The 17,278-nt window shown below is 46.4% G+C and overlaps 2 protein-coding genes across 3 annotated transcripts; one reads left to right on the top strand and one right to left on the bottom strand.

Annotated features, from left to right (window-relative positions):
- The first annotated feature begins 5,347 nt into the window (after window positions 1–5,347).
- Window positions 5,348–9,250, top strand: LOC102705473 (phosphoribosylamine--glycine ligase, chloroplastic-like). Of its 2 annotated transcripts, XM_006662779.3 has the most exons (5): window positions 5,348–5,564; window positions 5,700–5,956; window positions 6,137–6,510; window positions 6,940–7,470; window positions 8,524–9,250. In XM_006662779.3, the coding sequence occupies exons 2-5, from the start codon at window positions 5,710–5,712 to the stop codon at window positions 8,935–8,937; spliced, it is 1,566 nt and encodes a 521-aa protein (XP_006662842.1). In that variant the 5' UTR covers window positions 5,348–5,564; window positions 5,700–5,709; the 3' UTR covers window positions 8,938–9,250. The 2 variants fall into 2 exon arrangements, with proteins under 2 accessions (XP_006662842.1, XP_015697757.1); XM_015842271.1 differs by lacking the exon at window positions 5,348–5,564 and having other exon boundaries at window positions 5,853–5,956; window positions 6,142–6,510; window positions 8,524–9,005.
- Window positions 9,251–10,639: 1,389 nt separating this feature from the next.
- On the bottom strand, window positions 10,640–16,675 carry LOC102722536 (leucine-rich repeat receptor-like serine/threonine-protein kinase BAM1). Its single transcript, XM_040529092.1, has 2 exons — window positions 13,333–16,675; window positions 10,640–11,455 (listed from the first exon to the last, which is right to left on the bottom strand). Exons 1-2 carry the CDS (start codon window positions 16,088–16,090, stop codon window positions 11,025–11,027), a joined length of 3,189 nt encoding a protein of 1,062 aa, XP_040385026.1. The 5' UTR covers window positions 16,091–16,675; the 3' UTR covers window positions 10,640–11,024.
- Window positions 16,676–17,278: the final 603 nt, after the last annotated feature.

Genomic DNA, 17,278 nt, shown 5'->3' with positions numbered 1-17,278 from the left:
CCTGACAAATTTTTGTCTATAAGTGGACTAGTATAAAAATAATCTACTTTAATTGTCTTTTAATTCAATTCGAAGAAAAACGTTCCTAGGACGAACATGCTAAGAGAAAAACAAATAGAAAGGTAGTCTCCAGCTATATTTCTTAGATAAATTGCTCACAATATTATGTGTTATACTCTCATTTATCAATAATTTACCATTATTATTTGAAATCTTCATATTTTTTAATACAAATTGAACTAAATATTTGACACTTGTTCTTTTTCTTATTTACTCACCCTTTGTTATTTTTTATAAGAATATTTCTAGCTCCAGTCACCTAGGCTGCGTTCGGCATCTCTTCTTATTTACCAAGATTACCTCTTTTTCGCACGCACACTTCCCGAACTGCTAAATAGTGTCTGTTTTACGGAATTTTTCTATAAAAAAATGCTTTAAATCATATTAATTTGTTTTATATTTTTTATAACTTAAAATTAATTAATTATATACTAATCTATTACTATGTTTTGCGTGTCGGTTAACTAAGCCCCTTACTGAACGCGGCCCTCGTCATTCCACCTAGATGCACTTTCAGCCTCTGCTATGTCAAGATGTTTTTTGGTTGCCGCTATTATGTCTTTCTAAGACTCATAATATCTACTATAACTATTGCATTTCTTGAAGTCAAACTCGACTATTGCATATACCAGCATTGTTTGGATTCCACCCAACATAGGCCTCGTTTAGTTCCCAAAATTTTTTTTCAAAAACATCATATCGAATTTTTGGACATCTAAATAAAGCATTAAACATAGATGAACTAAAAAACTAATTGCACAGTTATGAAAGAAATCTTGAGACGAATCTTTTGAGCCTAATTAGTCCATGATTAGCTATAAGTGCTACAGTAACCAACATGTGCTAATGACGGATTAATTAGGCTCAAAAGATTCGTCTCGTGGTTTCTAGGCTAGCCGTAAAATTCGTTTTTTCATTCGTGTCCGAAAACCCATTTCGACTTCCGATCAAATATTTGACGTGACACTTCTTCCAAAAATTTTCTCAATCTAAACACCACCATAGTGTTGAAGACTTTAGCAACATTAGTAGTCATCATGCCATATCTCGCACCACCCTGATCATATGCATGTGCCCATTTACGTCAATCATGCATTTGTTGTTGAAGCCAAGCATTTCCAGGTCCATTGAACTCTTTCATAACTTTCTCCAATTTTTCCTTGAATTCTTCTTTTCCACTGCATAAGCAATTTTTTCTCGAACTCTTTCGTAAGCCCCCTTTAGCTTACCATTCAATGCCTTACTGCTATGCTTCCTGCATAGATTAGCAATGAAATGCCATATAGACCACCAATGGATCCAATTAGGATATTCATCAAGCTTCTCCTTGCATGCATTGGTTCTCCCGGTGTGTTGATTAGATATAACACAGACTTGCCTTGTAGTACACAACACCTCCAACCGGATTTTGCTCATCAACCAAGACCAACTATCGTTCTCTCCCTGTTAGTGCAAAAGCAATTAATTGGTACTAGCTAGTCATTTGCGTCAACATCAATCGTGATAAAAAAAAAGGGTTAATTTGATCTGTGCCATCGCAACTATGCGTATTCAGATAAATGACATTACAATTCATCTATTCACAGTCATGCCACTCAAATTTTACAAAATTAGAATGATGCCACCGCTGTAACGTTTTCCATCATTTTCTCCATCCATAGGTGGGACCCACATGTCATATTCATCTTCTTCCTCCTCTCCGCCGACAATCCGCCTTTCCCCAACTCCGCTCCTACCAGCGCCCTCACCTAGGCCGCCGCCTCCCCTAGCTGCATGCACGACCACCGGAAAGAAACGTGTCCGGCGTACTCCTCGTCGGCGGCGAGCTGCTCCCTCTTCCACGTGTAAGCGTAGAGAACACAACTAGCAAAGCAAACTCACAACCCAAAACCAAAATCCAAAACCAGAGAAATCTCGCATTGAGCGGCTGCTGCCACCGCCACCACTGTTGCATAGCAGGCGCCGCCGGTGATGGGCCAAGATGCGCCGCAGGTCAGCCTCGCCGTCGATGTAGAACAGTTGCGATGCCTCCTTCAAATACCAGCTCGTGTCGAGCCGTCCTCCCCGCCGGTGGTCGTGCTTCTCCTCATCTCTCCTCCTGCTGACGCCCTGTGAGGGAGAGAGAAGAAAATGAGTAGAAGAAAGAAAGGAGGAAGAAAGAAAAAAAGGAGTAAATGTTGAAGATGAAGCAGCTCGTCCGTTGGGTGCGAGAGCTCCTGCTCCCCGTCCTGTGATATTTTGGGTTTTTTAGATGGTGTTCTTGATGCCTAGGTGAGGGCGTTGGCAGGAGGGGAGTTCGGACTACCGACGGAGAGGAGGAAGAAGATGAATATGACATGTGGGTCCCACCTATGGATGGAGAAAAGGATGGAAAACTTAACGGCGGTGGCATCGTTCTAATTTTGTAAAATTTGAGTGGCATGGTTGTGAATAGACGAATTGTAATGGCATTTATCTGAATACGTATAATTGCAATGGCACGGATCAAATTAACCCTAAAAAAATGTTTCTCTGTACTTCCCAATTAGAAATGTGGCATCAACTAACACTACGGGCTTGTCGTACTTAGAACCCTCCAAGCACATCGGGAAACACCAAAACACATTCTTCATAACACACCCATCCATCTCCATTTGTCCTCCATGGTACATAAAATACTTCGTTCCATGCTTGAAATGCGCAATTGCATTCAATAAACATGGACCCTAATCCTCATTCCAATAGCCCCATACTATGGGCTCGTTTGCAGGAGGGGTGCAGAGGAGTATAATCAGTGCACGCAAACCAAGAAAAACTATTAGCATATGATTAATTAAGTATTAGCTATTAAAAACTTAAAAAATGGATTAATATTATTTTTTACAACAACTTTCATATAAACCTTTTTAACAAAAAATATACCATTTAACAGTTCGAGAAGCGTGGGCGCGGAAAAGGAGGGAGAAGCTTAACTCAACAGTGTCTCTCGAACGAGCCCTATGTGAGTCGTCTTCTGTTTTGCCTCCATGCTTCGCCATATTTCATCTAGTACTCAATTAAGCCAAAAAAAATGCCTCAATAAGTGTTGGGAGGAACACATCGAAGTAATGTTGCACGATACCAACGATCTGGCTAGGTAGGTACAACATTGTGAGTTGCAATTCACTAGATGGAACTGGCGCTTTACAAGTGTGAGGGTGATTCACATTTGCAATCTTCCATCTTGATCCCGCTTTAATACAAGGACATAACTTCTACAAACATCCACGCTGCCAATACACCGTGAATCTTTTATTCCAAAAAATATGGTCGGTGATGATGGTCTGCATAGTCCTGAAGGAAAATTCTCAGTTGTTACATTGTATCAACATCAATCCCTTCCTAATAATGGCTTCCTCGACACTTGATGGACACTCTCTTCGCAAAAGACCACTCTCAGAAACAACGTCTCCTATCCTTGTGATATATTCAAAATGAGGTACATCTCCGATCGTCACATTTCACCCTCTTCAATTTCTCCAACTATGGCCGCGTTCGGTGTGATGGCTATAAGTTAACTTATCCCTGACACAGAAAACGTAGTAATATATTAGTACATGATTAATTAATTATTAATTATTAAAAATATAAAATAAATTAATATGATTTTTTAAAACAACTTTCCTATAGAAAATTTTTTATAAAAAATACACCGTTTAGCAGTTCAGAAAGCGTGTGCGTGAAAAACAAGATAGATAAGTTAACTACCAAGGCCTACCGAACGCGGCTATGTCACAGTGTACAACGAAGTTGCCTCTTCATTGCCCGAGGAAGAAATTGATGAACAATTGTCAACATCTACATCACAACCATTGTTCTTAAAGCTTCGCTCATCAATGTCATCATTCAATGCAATTATTACATTATGTACGATATTGGGACCTTGCTAAAATGTCGATCTATTAGGCCAATCTCAATAGGAGTTTCATGGACAATAAATAGGGTACCATGTAGGTATTTTTGATGATGTGGCAAAGTATTAATGAAGAGAGAGATGAAATAAGTTTCATGGGGATGAAACCTTCTATGCACTGTTACCTAGACAGTTTGTGTCTTGCATGTAACCTAGAAAACAACAATAGATGAAACTATGCATTGAGAGAGGGGTGTTTCATTCTAGTTTCAAACTTTTTAGATGACATGTCACTCTAGGTAACCGTATCCATGAAATTTGCATTGAAGATGGCCTTATTCCATTCATCGACACCATCAACACATAGAGCCATCTCCATAGCATTAACAACTCCACATTTCATTTCGGTCAACCACCGAATCGTTGTTCACATGCACTTAGGTCTCCTGAGTAAGAATCCCATCGTCCCCACCATTCCTTTCATCCTTGTCTTAGACAACATTTTGAGAATCTAAATTTAAGCTACAACCCTCAAGAACAACCGATTTTTGCACTATTTAACCCTTTTAGAGAACAGATTATGAAATTGACCAGTTTGACAACTATTTAAAAAATGAACCATTTACTTCGCGTCTTTGAGGGTGGCATGTACTTCATCTTCGTCCCAAGGTATTGGCACAGAGGTCCGTTCACTATGGTTAAAAGGTTCAAATGACGAAAAAAAGGCAAAATTTGCTACAGGGCATCGAAAAACGTGTAATTAGCCGGTGAACATTGAAAGATCACGATTTTGCTGTAGGGCACTACAAAAATGTGGTAATTAGCTGGTAGACACTCCAGCCATTGTTTTATTAACTTCGGAGTCAAAATTTTTAAAAATGACGAGATTGCCCTCGGTGGTCGGTTCGTCGTCACCCTCGTCTCAGCTAGGTCGCTGCTATCGCCGTCTGCTCGGTCGCCCTGTAGGCTAGGGTCCGGGTGTGGTGTGGCGCCTAAACCGACTGAACCAGACCCAGCCAGCATAATGGGTTGGCCACCGAGGGCAATTTCGTCATTTTTACTCCGAAATTAATAAAATAATGGGCGGAGTTTCTACCCGCTAATTACCATATTTTTATGGTGCCCTACAGCAAATTCGTGATCTTACAGTGTCCACCGGCTAATTACACGTTTTTTATGCCATGTAGCAATTTTGCCAAAAAAAAATATCGGACAGTCTAGTATAAAAATTATTTATTAAAAATACTTAAATAATAAAAAGATTCCTTCCTGGGTGGGCCAGGCCGGCACCGCGCTTGTGGTACCTGGGCCTTCACCGGAAGCGATCCGGCCCAGCCCACCAACGCTGCGGTTGCGTTGCTTTTCCCAATTTCCCATCGACGCCGCTCTCTCCCACTGCTCCCGCGGCCGCCGCCGCCTTTCCGCTCGCGTTGGCACCTCCGCCTGCTCTCCGGCGAGCCCCCTGTTGCTCCGCGGCCACCATGGTGCGCTTTTTCTCTTAGCAGCGCCGCCGCGGGCCCTACCGAGCCTGGTGAGACCGTGAGGCGGTGGTGCGCACCAGTCCGGCAGCTGCGTCGCCGGCAAACTTCCGCTTCTCCTTCTAGGTCGTGCTGCTCTGAGGCTGCACAGACAGGTGAGGCGCCCTTGCAAGTTCTTGGGAGGAACCCTGAGACACACACACAAAAAAAAAAAAGATAACTTTTAAGCTATGGGTGGCTATGAGCATGTAGAGGTTCTTGGACTGAGTGAATCTTGTGGTCCTCGGTAGGTCAGAGACCATGGCGTCTGCTGCTTACGGTGTCGGGGCTCCTCTCAAGCTCGCCGCAAGGCATCATGGGGTATTTGCTCGTCACTGCGCTGGATGGAAATCTTCAGTGTCTTGGCCTGTTTCTCAGGCGTGGATGGGCACTTGCTCTTCTGTTGCGATGCGAAAGGTCGCCTCTGGTTCTCCATTGATCGTTCAGGCTTCAAAGAATGGTGACTCAAGCTTGAAGTCATCGTTGGCTGATGCTAACCTGCTTGCTGGTAAAGGACTCTTGGATTAGTTCAGCTACTTTTTGTTCTTTCTTCAAATGGTTTATGAGATGAAACTTTATTGTCAAATTTTTATATCAATTTTATTGTCAAGCTAGTCGAGAGGAGAACAGTTGGATGTGAAAATCAAGGGCAAGCTGGTTTAATTTTTTGCTTCCTGTTTTATTTCAGAACAGAGGATAACTGTTTTGGTCATTGGAGGTGGAGGAAGGGAGCACGCTCTCTGTTATGCCTTGAATCGTTCTCCATCCTGTGATGCAGTCCTATGCGCCCCTGGGAACATAGGTATTGCTCAGTCTGGGGATGCGACCTGTATATCGGACTTAGACATCTCCGATAGTGATGCCGTTATTGCGTTCTGCCTCAAGAGGGGAGTAGGAATGGTTGTAGTAGGTCCTGAAGCTCCTCTTGTTGCCGGTCTTGTGAATGACCTCGTGAAAGCTAAGATACCAGCATTTGGTCCTTCCTCGGAAGCTGCAGCTTTAGAAGGATCAAAAGACTTTATGAAGAAATTATGTGATAAGTATAATATTCCGACAGCTAAGGTACCTTGTTTTACATTTCTTTAATTTGTTTAATCTTTCTGGGACAATGGGGAATTGTTCTTATGAGAGTACAAGGTGGCGAAATTTCGTTTGTGATATCCATGTTTAAGAAAAGAACAAAAGATGCATCATTTCAAGCATAAGAAAACAAATTTTCTTTTATAGTATCAGTTATAGACAATAGAAGTAATCATCTCAGAGTTAATGGTATATCTTCAGCTTTCTAGCCTTCTAGGTGAACTATACTTAAGCATTGCCCATATATCCTGAAATTTTCCTTGAGATAGGCTGAGTTTCGAAATAAAGTCATTGTGTTGTCATGTAAAGATATCAGAAAAGGAAGACGGAATAAACAGGGTTCCTCTACATAAATCTATGTGTAACTTGAGATGTTAATAATGGTGACATGAGTACTGTATTTCTTTACAGTATCGCACATTCACAGATCCTACAGAAGCTAAACAATATGTCAAGGATCAAGGGGCCCCTATTGTTGTTAAAGCTGATGGATTGGCAGCTGGAAAAGGTGTGGTTGTTGCTATGACTTTGGATGAGGCATTTGAAGCCATAGACTGTATGTTGGTTCAAGGGTCATTTGGTTCTGCTGGTTCACGGGTTATTATTGAAGAATATTTGGAGGGTGAAGAAGCCTCTTTCTTTGCGTTAGTGGATGGCGAAAATGCGTTGCCACTTGAATCAGCACAAGATCACAAAAGAGTTGGTGATGGTGATGTAGGCCCAAATACTGGTGGTATGGGTGCATACTCCCCTGCACCAATAGTGACAGAAGAGCTTAAGCACATAATTATGGAGCGTATAATAATCCCAACAGTTAAAGGTATGGCAGCTGAAGGATGCAAATTTGTTGGTGTATTATATGCTGGACTTATGATTGAGAAGAAATCTGGTCTGCCTAAGCTTATTGAGTACAATGTACGGTTTGGTGACCCAGAATGCCAGGTTAGTGGTTCTCTATCTATAAACTATAACCTTCAAAGATACACTATATGTTAGGAATTCTTTTTTATATCTGTGTACTTGAATCATTAGAATTTATATTTTGGTTTCTCTGATCACACTACGGCCGAACTGTAACCTTGAAAGGTGCTCTTGTTGGACATTAGAATGAAACAAAATTGCACTAAATTTGGATTCTGGTTTCTCTGGTCACATTATGAAAAAGGTGTTCTTGTCGGACAATAGAATGAAACAAACATCCATGTCATGCCAACAGAGTTTTCCTCCTGTAGTTTTGACACACAGGTCTGCATCTAGCAGTTCACACTCTACTTTGTGTCATTTTAATGATGGCCAATTTTTTTATCTGCTTTGGCATGTTTGTTAGTGATTGCCCAACCTTTTGCTATCTGCTCTAAAATTTTTGGAAATTATATGAGCGCAGATCAAACAATTCTGACTACTGAAATGTTTGTCTTTGAAGTAAAATTACTTTCAGACTGCATAGTTTCAATAAAATATACGGTGATATTACTGGCAAATAATTGACAGTCATGTGGAATTTTGGGTCATGAAGATTGCCAATAGAATTATTCTATTTTTATGACCAGAGGTAGTAGCTGTTCACCTCAGATCATAAGTCTGAATTGCTCATCCAGCATCTGCCCTAATAATCCAAAAACCCTTGTATGCTACTTCCTACGTTTCACGATGTAAGACTTTCTAGTATTGGCTAGATTCATATGGATGCTAATGAATCTAGACATATATATAAACTATATACATTGATCAATGATGAATTTAGGCAAGGCTAAAAAGTCTTATAATATAAAACGGAAGTAGTACATTTTTGTGAATAATTGACAGTCATGTGGAGTCTTTATCTTGCTTTTCTAATACATTTTACAACTATAGAATACTATTTTCCAGATAAGATAGTGTTTATTTTTGGCTGTTTACTTGTTTCGGCTATCTGGTTGAATTGTTTAATAGTTTTACCATCAAGTTTTGGTTATACTTTTCACTACTAATATATTTTTCATCTCTTGTCCTCAGGTTCTTATGATGCGATTAGAGTCTGATTTGGCGCAGGTTCTGCTGTCTGCATGCAGAGGTGAACTGGGCGATGTTTCACTCACCTGGTCACCTGAAATGGCAATGGTGGTTGTGATGGCAAGCCAAGGATACCCTGGGTCTTACAAGAAGGGGACTGTGATACGAAATATCGAGAAGGCTGAGCAGGTCTCGCCCGCTGTAAAAATATTCCATGCTGGAACAGCACTGGATGGGGATGGAAATCTTGTCGCTGTGGGAGGCCGGGTGCTTGGGATCACATCTAAAGGCAAAGACGTCGAAGAGGCAAGGACAAGAGCATACGATGCGGTAGATGTTGTTGACTGGCCTGAAGGATTCTTCAGACGTGACATTGGTTGGAGAGCACTGAAACACAAGCAAGTGGCCAATTTCTGATGTGGATTCCTCAGACACCTCAAATGTGGTGAGCTTGTAATGTCAAGAACAATAAAGAGGAAATTTGTGTTAACATTCACCAGTGTGGTTGAGGAAGAACCATAGCTGGTGAAAACCAGCACTAGCAGTGCTCAAATTTGAGTATTTCTTTTTAGGAGCACTGTAAAAGTTTTGAGCTGCTCTTATATTGATCGAGTGAACGATAACTGAATTCCGAGCATCTTTATTGTCCTCAATTTTAAGGTAAAAGGGAATGGTCCCAACAAGTCGAGAGTCTGTGACCGAATTATTTTTCTCCACTCCCGTCGGTCACTGACATTAATCTACTCTAAGGTCAGTCTCAATGCCTAGTTTTACTATACAGTTTTTAAAATAACTAAGTCGATAAAACGATGCATGAAACAGCTACTCGCAATGCATTGTTTCATTGTACCATTTTCAAAACTAAATAAATATTTAATTACTGTTGAAAGTTTAATTGCATGTAGATAATGTTTGATTAAAACGCCTTAAACCCTTCAACTTGAGTTTCACTATGTTACCGAGGACTTAGTAACAGTGCTTAAACGTTTCATGGCCATGAAACTAATTTATTTTCTCTCATAGTTTCATGTAAATATTCTCTTTTGTGCTGATGTATCAGCTAATTAATATGTATGACACCTAAATAAAACCTCTATCGAGACTGCCCTAATCTTATTGCAAATACAAGTCATTATAGACTTGACTTCGCTGTCCATTTATGCCACGCTGAAATTGATAATAAGTCATTTATTTATGGGAAGGATAGCGTATACTTCATCAGGTTACATAATAATTGTTGTTTTGGAAAAGACTAACATCAAACTTTTATAACTTTGCCATGAATAACTTTTAAAATATTTATCTTAAAAATGTGTAGGTCATATCTATAGATTAATCTTGAAATGTGATTTGATAAAACCCATATATTTTTGATATTTCTATATATGGTTTTTTAATAAAAGTAATGGTCAAAGTTATTTTTCAGTGATTTTATCATTGTCTGTAAAAACAGACAGTACTATTTGCAATAGAAAATATGGAAGATATAGAAGATTAAAAGGTGTTTAGATTTCGTAAAACGATTTACATTAAGGCAAGAGTTAAGAAGGCTGAAATGGCTTGCATCTGAATTTGGAGTAAAATGTTAAAGAACTGAGTTGCATGTTAAGTGTGCTCCATCCGCTCCAGCAAAGTATCAATGCTCAACGTTACAGTCATCAGAGGACACAGTAGAATGGACGAAAACCAAAGCAAAAACAGTCGATACATGAACAGTGTACAGAAGCTGTCTTAGAACATGCAGCTTTGGACTTCCCTTCATCATTGCATCAATGCCTGATCAGTAAAAATGAATTCAATATTCTGAAGCTAATTCAAGCTACCAGCACTGCAAGCCCTGAAACTCTGAGAGACTGAGACAATGCATCATCCATCCATCATGATAATTTTCTTCAAAAAATCTCTCTTGATGTTTTATCCTGGTTCCTTTATTTTGATAAAGTTGTTCAATTTAGTCACTGTCCATCTTGCTTTAAGCTTTGGGACTCGGGATGTTTTTCAAAGACTGTCAAGTACTCCTCTTTTCTTTTTTCTCACTTTTCCTGAACCCAAAGCTCCAGTCAAGAATCTTCCAACAGATGATTACTTCACCTCCCTTGATGACAAAATTGGCTTGAATAATACAAAAAGCCATGAAACTATAGTATATATGGAACCAGTGGTAGTACACATAATGAGCATATAAAGAAGAACTGGTGTAAAAAAGGAGATGACAATGGATGGTGGCTCAAGATTACCAGGAGATTACAAAGGGCTAAAGCTATGATGGAAGTGACTATTACATTGGACAGCACAATCCCCTAGAAGGGTAGCATATGATCAAACCCTATACACCTTTGATGGCAAAAGAATTAGAAACAAGAAAAAGAAAGAAAGAGGAGATGAAACAAAATAAAAGGTTACATGTTATTTCATCTTCTTCCCCCAGCTCCTGTCTGATCACCTCCACACTTATCATTGCCAAGTCTTGTAACAATGGCAACTTAATTGTGTTTTGCACTCAATTAGTTGAGCAAGTCCGGGAACAGTTTGTAGCAGTTTGGCTCCTTCTCCAGACTGCTCTCCTCCTCCCCCGTCGTCGTCTCCGGCGCCGACGATGACGACGGCGGCGATGGCTGGCCGCGGGGGAACTCCGATAGCATCTGCACCACCTCCCGCATCGTCGGCCGCTCCACGCTGTTCTCGTGGACGCACAGCATCGACACGAAGAAGAGGTGCGCCACCTCGTCCATGGGCACGGTGCTGATCCGGCGGTCCACGACCCGGTGCACGCTCTCCCTCCGCCCGCCGTCGGTTACCCTCTTCGCCCACTGCACGATGTCCACCCCTTCCCCGAAGCCCCCCACCGGCCGCCGCCCGGTGATGAGCTCCAGGAGCACCACGCCGAAGCTGTACACGTCGCTCTTCTCATCCACCCTTAGGGTATACGCATACTCTGCGAAAAACAGCAATGTCATGATCACAATTAGCTGTGCCGCGAAAAGTTTTAAAAGAATATCTATAAAATCCAATGAAATGAAACCAATTTTGAAGGTGGAAGATTTCAGGACCGTTCCAACGTGCAGTACACACCACATGAGATAAACTAAACCCTCTCGTGCAAAACGAAATCTAAGTGTATCTTGGTTGGTGATTTGATTAAGTACAGAGCAACAGTAGCCTAGTAGTGCCCCTCAGCATAGAAACCAAGGACAAGACCAAGTGCCTGCAACATTCTGTAACAAATCCCAAGAGAAATGCCTACAGGAGTAGTACTACTATAGTACTATACTACTCTAGTTGCTGGTACAACAAAAAAAAAACCCACCCATATAATCAAATTCATTGAAATCTCAATCTCTCACCCCCCATAACACTGCACTAAAGAAAACTAAAAACCCTTTGTTTATCCTACCAACACAGCACTCCCAAATCCAAGGAAAATTCTTCTCCTGGATCAAGAGAGATCGAGATCATAGCCCCATCCCACGCCCAAATCTGTGTCTCTGTCAAGCCCATGCTCACCTAGGATCCTTACACTAATCCAAGCTACAGTGCCGTTCAGATTAACTAAAAACAAAGTAGTAATTAACACAAAAGCAAGCAAGCAAAGGGCATGGCCGTATAGCTACAGTGCCGTTCAAAAGCAGCATTCAGCAGCGTGCCGTGGCAACGCCGGCCGTTCGGTTTTTTGCTTTGGGGACGACGCAGCAGCAAGCATGAGCCGCTTTGGCGAAACCCCAGGAGAGGGGATGATCGATGGGGCCTTTTTACTGGGTTAACCCCCATGCCGGTCAAAGATACAGCAGCAGCGGCGTAACCGAACCCTAAAGCTCCCACTGGCTTGCTCACGGCTCACCCATCTCATCCTCATCCTACCCGGGACCAATGTAAAGTAACCATCTATCCGGTAAACAACTGTACCGAATTTCTATCGTCTCCAAATTTATGTCGGTTTAACAATTTCAGTTTTAGACTTACACTATCAACAATATCAAAAACAACGAGATGAATATGACTGGCTCGTCTCGGCGTTTTTAGGTAATTTGTTGAGGGTGGGGATGGGTGGCTTTTTGGCAAGTCCAATGCTGCTACTCTGCGGCAGCCATGGCGCTCTGGTTTGACGTGTCAGGACCGGCCTGCCCACTGCCACGCCGTCCACACAAAAACGCTACTACTACTACACTACACGCTACACCTGCATGGCCTGGCCTTGTCCAACTGGCAGCGCGGGCCCACCCGTTCGTCGGGTCACTATCCGGTGGGCCCCACAGAAAATTATTGGGCTCTCGAGTGCGTGCATGCCTGACCAGAGGACCCCTTTTTGGCCGGTTGCGCTCACGGGGCCCACCGCTCAGTCTGTGCGCTACAGAAGCTCCCCCAAATGTGGGCCCCACTCCCCTGCTGCATGCCACGTCGGCATCTGCGGCCATGTACAGTACCAACACGCGACGCACAGCAAGATCAGATTTGCCTGTGCGATCTACACTACACGCATGATGCGTCTCCCTGCCTCCCGTTCAAACCTTGCCCTACGTTGGCTCTCCCAAAATTCACTCGAAATTTGTTTAAATTCAAATTCACAGACTCCTGCGGCTATACGTGAAGTGCTGTAGAGAAAAAAAATAAAATCCTTCCTTTGACTTTTGAACGGTCGGACCCACTACCCAGTGACAGCGAGGGCGGTCAGTGGTCAGTGCTGCCTCTGGCCGCTGCTACCCTGGACTGCATGCGACAGCGACGAGTGGGATCAGGATTGATGCATCCGCAAGTCAATCCTGGCTGTACGATTACGTGCGTGCGTGCGATGCATGGTGCGAGGTTTTCGCGTACCTGGGGCGATGTAGCCGTACGAGCCGGCGACGGCGGACATGCACTCGTCGGAGGCAGCGGCGGCGGCGCCGGAGGAGGAGGAGGAGCGGAGGAACTTGGCGAGGCCGAAGTCGGCGACGTGGGCCTCGAAGTTGTCGCCGAGGAGGATGTTGTTGGACTTGACGTCGCGGTGGACGATCATCGGGGAGCAGTCGTGGTGGAGGTAGCAGAGCCCGCGCGCCGCCTCCACGGCGATCCGGTACCGCCGCTCCCACGACAGGAACCCGCCGCCCTTGCCGTGGAGCACCTCGCCGAGGCTGCCGTTCGCCATGTACTCGTAGACCAGCACGTTGCTGCTGCTGCCGCTCGCCGGCGCGTCGTCGCGGCGGCTGCAGAAGGCCAGGAGGCGGACGATGTTCCGGTGGCGGATGCTGCCCAGGGTGCGGATCTCCGCCCGGAACCCGTGGTCGTGCCGCGCGGCGTCGCCGCCGGTGGAGGAGGTGTTCAGGCGCTTCACGGCGATCGAGCCGCCGGACCGGGTGCGGCCCACGTACACCACGCCGGCGCCGCCGCGACCCACCACGTTCCCGTCCTTCATGCACTCGATCACCTCGTCGATGCCGAAGTCGACCTTGTGGAACGCCGTGAACCGCCACGCGCCGCTGCCGCCGTCGGGACCACCGCCGCCGCCGCGACAGGAACGCGCGCGGAGCACGGCCGCCGCGGCGAACACCACCGAGCAGACCAGCAGCCCCAGCGCGAGCACCAGCTTGAAGTCCCCTGCTGTCGCCCGCTGCCGCGTCACCACCGGCGACCCGCCTGCCGCGGCGGCGCCGCCGTAGCCGCACGGCCGGCTAAGCAATGGCCCGCACAGCCTCGGGTTGCCGGCGAACGCCGTCGCGTTGAGGTAGCCGAGCTGGCCCGTGTCGGGTAGCTGCCCTGACAGGTCGTTGTACGAGAAGTCGGCCGCCGTCAGGCTGCTCATCCCGCCGATCGCCGCCGGGATCGCCTCCTCGAGCTGGTTCCTCGACAGGTTGAGGTAATTCAGCACGCGTATCCCGGCGATCGCCTCGGGGATCGCGCCGGACAGGTTGTTCTTGCTGAGGTCGAGGTAGGTGAGCTCGCCGCACCGGCCGATGGCCTCCGGTATCTTGCCGGACAGAGTGTTCCCGCTCAGATCGAGCTTCACTAGCCGCCGGAGCTCCCCGATCTCAGGCGGCACGTCGCCGGCGAGCCGGTTGTTGCTGACCAGCAGCGTCTGCAGCGCGGTGAGGTTGGCCAGCGAGCTCGGAAGCGGCCCGGACAGCTGGTTGCTGGACAGGTTGAGCTGAGCCAGCTGCGAGCCGGCCGCCGTGGCCGGGCTCGGGTTCGCCGGGACCTGGCCGGAGAGCAGGTTGTTCTGGAGCTCGAGCAGGTTGAGCCGCGGCAGGTAAAGCAAGCCGGCGGGGACGCTGCCGTTGAGGTAGTTCTGGCCGAGCCGGACGCGGGTGAGGCTCGAGCACGAGCCGAGCGCGCCGGGGATGGGGCCGAAGAGGAAGTTGTTCATGAGGATGGCGGTGTGGAGCTCGCCTGACGCGCACAGCATCTCCGGCACCATGCCGGTCAGCCTGTTCGACGACAGGTCGACCAGCCGGAGCGCCGCGTTGGCGCCGAGGCCCGCGGGGACGCGGCCGGTGAAGTTGTTCATGAAGAGCTGCACCGTCTCCAGCCGCGGCAGCGCGGCGACGAAGTCGGGGACGGGGCCGTGGAGGCGGTTGAGGAAGAGGTTGAGCAACCGGAGCGAGGTGAGCGCGGCGAGCGAGCCGGGGACCTCGCCGGTGAGCGCGTTGTTGGACAGGTCGAGCGCGGTGAGCGCCGTGAGGTTGCCGAGCTCCGGCGGGATGTAGCCGGACAGCTGGTTGGTGTGGAGGAACAGCGTGTCGAGGGCGGCGAGCGCGCCGAGCTCTGGCGGAATGCGGCCGCCGAGGCCGCAGTTGGAGATGTCCAGCATGGTGAGGTTGCGGAGGCGGCCGAACTCCGGCGGGATGCCGCCGTCGAACACGTTGTAGTACCCGAGGTAGAGCTCCCTGAGGCTGGTCAGGTTGCCGAGCTCCGGCGGGATGGCGCCCTGCAGGTTGTTGCCGTTGAGGGACAGGTACTCCAGCGCCGCCATCCCGCCGTACGCCGCGGGTATCTCGCCGGTGAAGAAGTTGCCGCCGAGGTCGAGGTACCGGAGCCGCCGCAGCGCCACGACGCCGGCCGGGAGCGGGGAGGAGAAATTGTTGTCGTAGGCGTCGAACACCTCGAGGCTGGGCAGCGACGCGAAGTCCCAGTCGTCAAGGCCGCCGCCGAGCTGGTTGCCGGAGACATTGACGAACCGGAGCGCCGGCATCGCCGACGCGGTCACTGCGCCCACGATGCCGTTCCCGGCGAGCGAGAGGTTGGCCAGCGCGTCAAGCCCCGCCACCGCCACCGCCACCGGCACGCCGGTGGATACATTCATGTTGGCAATGTCAACCGCCACCACCCGGCCGCCGGCGCACCGCACCCCGTTCCACGCGCACACGGCGGCGACATTGCCGACCGACCAGTCACGCAGCGCGTGAGGGTGGCACCGCAGCGTCGCCTTGAGCCTCACCAACGCCAGCGCGTCGCCATGCAGCGCGTCGTCCCCGCCACCGCCGCCGCCATCGTCGCCATTGGTGGGCAAGAACGCGCAATGCAGCAACACGACGAGCAAGAACAGGACAAGCGACACGGGACGAGCAGGACGACACGACCTCATCCTTAACGACGCCATTGGTGATGGATGAGCCGAGGTGATAAGCTAATCAAATGTACACCACAACCACCACCACCACCACCGCTGCTGCTGCCGCCATTGGCAATGGCACTGGAGATTTGGAGCTATCTTATCTGCCTCTGGGTGAGATCGAGATGGATGTATAGATAGACAAGGGTAAAGGCATGAAAGAATCTTGAGAAGCTTCAGAGGAAAATCATGGAGGTGAGAAGATGAAGCTTCACACTGAAGATGGGAAGAGGTTAAGGAATATGTTCTCAAGAACTGCTTTGTCTTTTGAGCTATATATGCCTTGTGGCGGAAGGGTGTCTAGTACTATCCTACAGTGCATTGGGCTCAGTTCATCTGTTTGTATTTGTGTTCTTTTCTTCTCTCTCTCACTCTGCTTCCTTGTTCTTTATCTCTCTTCTCCTTGCTTTTGCTTTTCTTTTGGACCAGAGGGATGCATGCAAACTGTTGTTGTAGTGGGCATTGCATTGTATTGTATTGTATTTGTAGCTTTGAATATTTCTTTGAGCGTTTTTAAACTGAATGATTTCAAACTGTGTTTTTTATATTTCAAATTGTGCAACTGGTTGTGGAGGGGCGATTTGGAAAGGGTTTTTGTTCAATCATGACCAACATGGCGAACGGCCCCCGACAGGAAAAGAGGGGTGCACTCCGGTCTCCATCAAAGTACATTGCCCTCTGAATTTAGGCAATGAGTAAAAGAGGCAGCAAATCAATGTGTTTGTTTGTTGCTTCATTTGAGTATGTGCATAAGTGCATGTGTGGTTTCAATATTGTAAGTGCACAAGATCATTTTGGTTGCTTATGATATGAGGACAGAACATAGCTGTTTTGGCCATATCCTCCCATCAACCATTTCAGATTTGGTTTACAATTTGCTGTACATTCTTGTCCTGCAAAAACAAGTATACAACGCAGGAACTAATGGTACAAAAGGTTGTTTGGTTGCTAGTTACACTTTGGCTCCTAAAAGTTCGGCAAATTTAACCAATTTAGCCTATTTGTTTGCATCCACAGTTATACAAAATTCATTTCCAACAAACTAAGTATGGCTAAAAATTTGCTAACCTCGACGTAGATAAATGTGACAACTTTTGTTAGTATATGGCGATAATGTGTGGCCGATAACCAAACACCTGCTTCATCTTGTTGGTGCAGCAGGGATCAGTTTAGACA

This window comes from Oryza brachyantha, chromosome 11, assembly GCF_000231095.2.
Source record: "Oryza brachyantha chromosome 11, ObraRS2, whole genome shotgun sequence".
Classification (NCBI taxonomy): Eukaryota; Viridiplantae; Streptophyta; class Magnoliopsida; order Poales; family Poaceae; genus Oryza; species Oryza brachyantha.
The sequence above is the reverse complement of the archived record's forward strand: the minus strand, read 5'-3'. Positions and strand labels throughout refer to the sequence as shown.